Source organism: Melospiza melodia, chromosome 26 (genome assembly GCF_035770615.1).
Source record: "Melospiza melodia melodia isolate bMelMel2 chromosome 26, bMelMel2.pri, whole genome shotgun sequence".
Taxonomy (NCBI): domain Eukaryota; kingdom Metazoa; phylum Chordata; class Aves; order Passeriformes; family Passerellidae; genus Melospiza; species Melospiza melodia.
Window position 1 is genome coordinate 284,030 of NC_086219.1, and position 7,319 is coordinate 291,348.

A 7,319-nucleotide genomic window follows, 5' to 3' on the forward strand; every position below is an offset into this window, starting at 1 on the left:
TCTACACACATATATATATTATTTACATATATTACATATATATATATGGAAAAATATACAAAAATTTATTTTAAGCTAAGGCTGTGCTTTTTGACAAATTGCGCTGGATATCCCCCCCTTTATCCTTTATTCAACATTTTTATATAAAATCTTTTAAACTCTGAGCCCTATTTCTCGAAGTTTGCGTGTCCGGATCACCCTCCCCGCTGGGGCGCGATATTTCCTCGCATTCTGTCGCGACAGGGCTCGCGGGGCTCGCTCCCCTCACGATTCCCCTCACGATTCCCCTCACGGTTCCCCTCAGGGCTCCTCAGGGCTCCCCTCACGATTCCCCTCACGGTTCCCGCCCTGCGCGCGCGGCCCCGGAAGCGGAAGCCGCGCAGGCTCCGGAAGCGCCGCCGGCTCCTTCCCGGCAGCGCCGCCATCTTGGCTTGGGCCGTGAGGGAGCCGCGGCCGCCGCTGCCCGCCCCGCCCGCTCCGCCGCCATCGCGGCCCGGCCGCCGCTCCCCGCCTGCCTCCCTCCCTCGGCCGCGGGCAGGAGGGGCCGCCCGGGGCCTGGCGGCCGCGGAGAGGTGAGCGGGACGGGGAGGGACGGGCGGGCTGCCTTCCTGTCTCACTGTCTCTCTGCGTTCTCCTTCTCCCTCCGTTTTCCCCTGTCCTTCCCTCCCTTTTTCACACTTCTCTTCTCTTTCAGTCCTTCCTTTGCTCGGCTGCCTTCCTGTCTCACCCTTCTCTGCCGTTCTCCTTCTCTCTCTCCTTTCCCCATCTCTCTCTTGTTTCTCCTTCCTCCCTCCTTTTCCCCTCTCCTGTTTCTCCCTCTCCTTCCCTTCCTCCTTTTCCACCTTTCCCCTCTCTGAGTCCTTCCTTTCCTCTTTCCCTTCTTCCCTCCCTCTCTGGTTCCTCTTTCCCCTCTCTCATTTTCATTCCCTCCCTTCCTTTTCCCTTTCCCCTTTTCCTTTCAGTCCCTCACTCTTTACCTCTCGCTTTCCCCCTTTTTCTTTCCCTTCTTTCTTATTTTCTTCTTTTCTCCTCTCTCTTTCACTCCCTCCCTTCCTCTTTCCCTTTTCTCCTCTCTCTCCATTTTCTCTTTTCCTCCTCTCCCTTTTATTCCCCCGTTTTCTCCCTTTTGTTCCTCATTTTTACTCTCTTTCCCCCCCTCTTTTTTCGTTCTTCTTACTCCTTAAAAATTCAAACAATGGAATTTAAATCCAAATCATTGAGTTTATCTCTCAAAACAACCCATAAAGTGGATTTTATAAAGACCTGGAGAAAGCTTCTATGAAGCTCTGTGCTTATTAAAGTTACACTGGTTAATTGTTGTAAATTAGATTATATTATTACGATTTTCCATTATTTTTGTTCTGTAAAAATTGAAATATTTGAGTTTATATCTTAAATACAACCTATAAAATAAAATTCTTTGGGATTTTATTATTAAGGTTTTCTGTGATTCTTGCTCCTTAAAAAACGAAATAATTCAATTTATATCTCACAGCCCATAAAGTGGATTTTTTTAAGGAGCTGGGGAAAGGTTCTACTAAGCTCTGTGCTCACTGAGGTTGCACTAATGAATTTTAATGAATGGATGTAATTGTAATTAACGTGTGTGTTAATCAGATGAGCAGCAGCAGCAATAAGAGGGCCCCCACCACAGCCACGCAGAGGCTGAAGCAGGATTACCTGAGGATCAAAAAGGATCCAGTGCCTTACATCTGTGCTGAGCCCCTGCCCTCCAACATCCTGGAATGGTGGGCATGGAATGGGGAATGGGAATTGGAGTGGGGAGTGGGAGTGGGAAATGGGAATTGGAGAGTGGGAACTGGGCTGGGAATTGGGACAGATTGTCCCTCACCCCCGGGAGCTGGGGTGCACTGTCCCTCGCCCCTGAGCAGCAGAAGCTTTCCCAGGCTCTCAGCTCCTTCTCCCTCTCTCTGGAGTCTGGGCAGGTGCAGAGGGAAGCTTTGCCTGAGGCTGCTCCTGATTTTTTGGGCTATTTGTGGGTTTTCCCAGTGTTCCATTTCCCTCTTTTCCAGGCACTACGTGGTGCGAGGGCCTGAGCTGACCCCGTATGAAGGTAAATCCCTGCCTGGAGGGTTTCCATGGAAAAACAGGAAAGCCAGGGGGTGGGAAAAGGCAAAATAACGCCACTAAAAACAGCTCCAAAAACTGGGAAGGAGGTGAAGAAATAAGGGTGCTGCTGTCAATCGTTCTTATCAAGAATGGGATTTATTTAATACAATTTTATATGTATTTAGTAAATATAATTTATTTCACACATTTTTGGGGTAGTTAGGAGAAGGAATAAAGCAGGGGAGTTGGGGATGGGAGTTTGAATTGGGGTGGGAATTATTAATTAAATATAATTCCTTCAACCCATTTAGGTGGTTTAGAAGAAGGAACGTAGCAGGGGAATTGAGGATGGAAGTTATTGATTAAATATAACTCATTTAACCCATTTTTTGCTGTTTTGCAGGTGGATATTACCACGGAAAATTAATATTCCCTCGAGAATTCCCTTTCAAACCCCCCAGTATTTATATGATCACCCCCAATGGAAGGTTCAAGTGCAACACAAGGTAAGGGCTCCTTCCCAGACTGCAGCCATTCCCATCCCAAATCCAGGACCCCTTTCCCAGCATCCCAGCCATTCCCTTCCCAAATCCAGGACTCCTTCCCAACCCTGCAGCCATTCCCATCCCAGCCATTCCCATCCCAAATCCAGGGCCCCTTTCCCAGCATCCCAGCCATTCCCATTCCAAATCCAGGACTCCTTCCCAGTATTGCTGCCATTCCCATCTCAAATGGGAAAAAATCTGGGGAGAAATCCCCAGCCATCCCAGCCATTCCCATCCCAGCTGGGTCCCATCCTAAATCCAGAACTCCTTCCCAGTATCCCATCCATTCCCATGCCAAATGCAGGACCCCACCCCGGCCGTTCCTTCCCAGCCCAATTCCCGGTTCCTGGCTGTCTGTCCCTGGCCAGGCTCTGTCTGTCCATCACGGATTTCCACCCGGACACCTGGAACCCGGCCTGGTCCGTGTCCACCATCCTGACGGGGCTGCTCAGCTTCATGGTGGAGAAGGGGCCCACCCTGGGCAGCATCGAGACCTCCGAGTTCACCGTGAGTCCCTTGGGGCGAGTTCCACCAAATTTGGGGTTTCTGGGGGGTAAAGCCTGGCTGGAATTTGGTTCCTTTTTTCAGTCCTTTTTCCTTGACCCTGGTCAAAAATTAACATAATTTATATGTACAGACATTAATTTGAGTGAAAAATGCTCAATTTTAAGAGCTACAAACCACATAAGAAGCCTTGGGAATTTGGGAAAATTCGGGAAAATTTGCAAGGTCTCAGGGATAAAGCTTGCCTGGGATTTGGTTCCTTTTTCCTGTGTCTCCCACAGGTCCACAGGATGAAAAATGAACAAAATTTATGCCCCACAAACCTCAATTTTAGTCAGTAGTCCTCGCAAATGTGATGTTTTAAACGTTAAACCCACTTGGTGTGAGCTTTGCACCATTCTGGTGGGAAATCAGGGGTGGAATTGAAATAAATGGATTGAATTTTCATGGAATTGCTGATAAATTTGGTTTTTCTCCCCAGAAAAGGCAGCTGGCTGCGCAGAGCTTAGCATTTAATTTAAAAGATAAAGTCTTCTGTGAGCTCTTCCCTGAAGTGGTGGAGGTAAGGAAATGTTCATTCATTATTCATTTTTCAGCTCCAGACCTCCCTTGCTGCCCCTCCCCAAATTCCACTTTCCCATGCAGGAAATAACCAACAACACCCAAATCACCCCAAATTCCATTGAATTTTCTGTTCCCCATGCAGGAAATCAAACAAAAGCCCCCAAATCCCCACAAATTCCACTTTGCCACTGAATTTCCTCTCCCTTTTCAGGAGATGAAGCAGAAGCAGAAAGCCCAGGACGAGCTGAGCTCCAGGCCTCCGTCGCTGCCGCTGCCCGACGTGGTGCCGGACGGGGACGCGCACTTGGGGCACAACGGGCACCCCCTGCTGCAGGGGCAGCGCGCGGCCCTGGCGCCCGGGCACGCCGGGGGGCTGCAGCAGCCCCCCAGGAACCACGGACTCTTGGGGGGAGCCCTGGCGAACTTGTTTGTCATCGTGGGCTTCGCCGCCTTCGCCTACACAGTCAAGTACGTGCTGAGGAGCATAGCCCAGGAGTGAGAGCCCCGCAGAGACCAAATTTTACTGGGTTGGGGGTGACCGGGGCTCTTCGGCGGGGAGAGGTGGGGTTTGCCCCTGCCTGGGTCACGGCGGGCTCGGGGAACGTTTTGGTTTGTAGAGTTCTGCTCCATCTGTGGTTTCAACAGTGAAGATCTTCAGCCAAGTTTTATTCTGTTGAGTTTTCACTTCAGGATGAATGGGACTCTTGGAATGGGACTCTTTGGGTGGAAAATTTGGGATTTTTTGTCCTTCGTGGGTCATGGTGGGGCTTGGTGAGACACGTTGATTTGTAGAGTTCTCCTGCATCTGTGGTTTGAACATTGAAGATCTTCAACAAATTTGACTCTGTTGACTTTTCAATTCAGGGTGGATTGGGGCTCTTGGGGTGGAAAATTTGGGGGTTTTTGCCCTTCCTGGGTTGTGGTGGGGTTTTGGGTTCAGAAGTCAAAACATTGTTGGGGAGCCCCTTTGATTTGTAGAGTTCTCCTCCATCTGTGGTTTTAACAGTGAAGATCTTCAGCCAGTTTTGACTCCATTGAGTTTTTCATTCAGGATGAGTGGGACTCTTGGAATGGGACTCTGGAATGAGACTCTTTGGGTGGAAAATTTGGGGTTTTTTGCCCTTCCTTGGGTCATGGTGGGGCTTGGTGAGACACGTTGATTTGTAGAGTTCTCCTCTATCTGTGGTTTGAACATTGAAGATCTTCAACAAATTTGACTCTGTTACAGAGTTTTCACTTCTGGATGAGTGGGACTCTTGAGATGGGACTCTGGGGTGGAAAATTCGGGGTTTTTTTGCCCTTCCTGGGTTGTGGTGGGGTTTTGGGTCTTGCTGCTGGTGAGAAGTCAAATTTATTGGTTTTATTGTCCCAAGAATTGGTTTTATTGTCCCAAAAATGGGGGTATGTGTCCCAAAATTCAGCATCTGGGGCTCTGGGGATAGAGGGAACAGCACCTGGGGAGGGAAAAATTCCAGCTTTGGGATGGGAATAACAAAGGAGCTCCTGCAGAGCAGCTGGGTCAGAGGAAAACCCCAAATGTGGTTCCACTTGATTCAGGATTTGCTTTAATTCTTAAAAAACCCAAAATTCCTTTGGGATTCATCTGCTGAGGTAAGACCTTAAATTTTGTTTAAAACCATCAAAACCCCAGCCCAAAATTTTTGGTTTTTCCCCTAAAAAATTGTTGCATTTAAACCCCAAAATTCCAATACTTTGGAATTCCCTGGATTTGGAGGAAGATTTGTGGGATCCCTGTGGATTCCAGGATTTGGGAATGGAATTTTTATTCCCATTTTTTGGGGTTGATTTGTGTTTTCCTGGGAATTCAGCTTTTGCCCCAAAAAAAAAGAAAAAATTAAATTTCAACCTCTCAGGATAAAATCTTGGGATAAATCCTTGAAATTGCAGCTGCAATTCCGTGGATTTAAAAGTTTGGGAATTTTCCCACTGAATCTTTATTTTTAATAAAAATTCCTGGATTTTGGGGGGATTTTCCCCCTTTTCCTGGATTTTCCAAGCTCAGAGGAGTGGGAATGGCTGCGTTGTAAAGTGATTTATTCATAATAAAAATCCATTAAAAATCGACTTTGTGGGGCTTTTTTGGGGAATAAAATTCCATGGGGAAAAAAATGGGATTTGGGATATTTCAGTTCATAAATAAAATAATGAAAATATTCATTTTTCCTGATTGTTTTCCTTTTTTCAGTCGGATTTTCCAGCTTCCCTTGGACGTCTTGGTGTCTTTCCTTCATCATTCCATAATTTCTGTAATTTGTGAAATTTTGGGATATTTTTGGAGCATTCCTGCTGATAATTACTGATTTTAATTAATATTAAATTATAAATAATAAAATATAATATTGTAAACTATATAGATAATAATTGCAGTTATGTTAAAATTATATGTCTGATTTGTTTATAGACAAATTATAAATTATGAATACTTAATCATTTAATTAATAATTACAGGTAATTTAATTATTGATTAATCAGGGATTAATTAATCCTGCCATTTTCATGGGGAAAAAAAAATTGGATTTTTAAAGCCAGAAAATCCGTGTCCAGCAGAAAAATCACCAAAAAAAAGGGAATTAATTCCATAAAAACTCCAGGAATTCCCAAATTCCTGGAATTTCTTTTGGGAATGAGGACGGCTCATTAGGATTAATTAGGAATTCTTAATTAGCGCCGGGAGCTTTGCCCTGCCGGGTTATTTCCCTTTTGGAGTGGCAGAAATTTGGGAATTTTCTCCATTTTTCCGGGAATTTGGGGGTTTGGGGATCGGCCACGAGGTGGCGCCACCGTGTCGGGAGTTGGGGCTGGAGCGGATTTGGGGAATCCTGGAAAATCCTAAACTGGGAACGATCCCAAATCCCGAAATCCCGAAATCCCAGCCTGGGGGCGGCTCTGGGAATGGGGGAATTCCCTGGGGAATATTTTATGGGATTGTCACAAAATCCCAGAATGTTTGGGGCTCTGGGAATGGGGGAATTCCCTGGGGAATATTTTATGGGACTAAAATTGGGAAAAGAATTTTTGGGGCGATCTCCAACCTCTCCAGGAGAAAGCCAGGATGGGATGATCCCAAAAATCAGGAAAAGGATTTTGGGGATTATCCCAAAATTGAGAAGAGGATTTTGAAATTGAGAAGAAGATTTTTGGGATGATCCTGAAATTGGGAAGAGGATTTCTGGGATGATCCAAAAATCAGGAAAATTATTTTTGTGATAATCCCAAAAATTTGGGGATATTCTGGGGGGATTTTGGGGATTTTTCCCGAAAAATCAAGAAAATGATTTCTGGGATGATCCCAAAACTGGGGAAAGGATTTTTGGGATGATCCCAAATTCGGGAAGGGGATTTTTGGGATTTCCCAGCCTGGGGCTCTGGGAATTCCATCGGCCCCGGGAAGGTCCCGCAGGCGCCGGGGAAGTCCAAAATTATCAACAAATCCCAAAAATGAGCAACAAATCCTGCCTGGAATGTGCTGGGCTGAGCAGCCCTTAACTCCTGCCATGCTGGGGGCGTTTCATCGGGACTTTTCCCCTTCCCAAATTCCAGGGTTCCATTTCTTCCCATTCCCAAATTCAATTTTATTCTTTTCTTTTTCCCTTCCCAAATTCCATTTTTTTTCCC

At 46.2% G+C, this 7,319-nt stretch overlaps 1 protein-coding gene across 1 annotated transcript; it reads left to right on the forward strand.

Moving 5' to 3' along the window:
- Positions 1-493: 493 nt before the first annotated feature.
- On the forward strand, positions 494-4,520 carry UBE2J2 (ubiquitin conjugating enzyme E2 J2). Its single transcript, XM_063176868.1, has 7 exons — positions 494-572; positions 1,618-1,748; positions 2,034-2,074; positions 2,474-2,576; positions 2,984-3,122; positions 3,601-3,681; positions 3,895-4,520. Exons 2-7 carry the CDS (start codon positions 1,618-1,620, stop codon positions 4,180-4,182), a joined length of 783 nt encoding a protein of 260 aa, XP_063032938.1. The 5' UTR covers positions 494-572; the 3' UTR covers positions 4,183-4,520.
- The last annotated feature ends 2,799 nt before the right edge of the window (positions 4,521-7,319 follow it).

What these genes read in the sequence shown, in the direction of transcription:
- UBE2J2 (XM_063176868.1), top strand. Translation starts at nt 1,618, where the DNA reads ATGAGCAGCAGCAGCAATAAGAGGGCCCCCACCACAGCCACGCAGAGG. An exon ending in CCCTCCAACATCCTGGAATG is followed by an intron (nt 1,749 to 2,033) that starts GTGGGCATGGAA and finishes CCTCTTTTCCAG; the next exon opens with GCACTACGTGGTGCGAGGGC. An exon ending in TGAGCTGACCCCGTATGAAG is followed by an intron (nt 2,075 to 2,473) that starts GTAAATCCCTGC and finishes GCTGTTTTGCAG; the next exon opens with GTGGATATTACCACGGAAAA.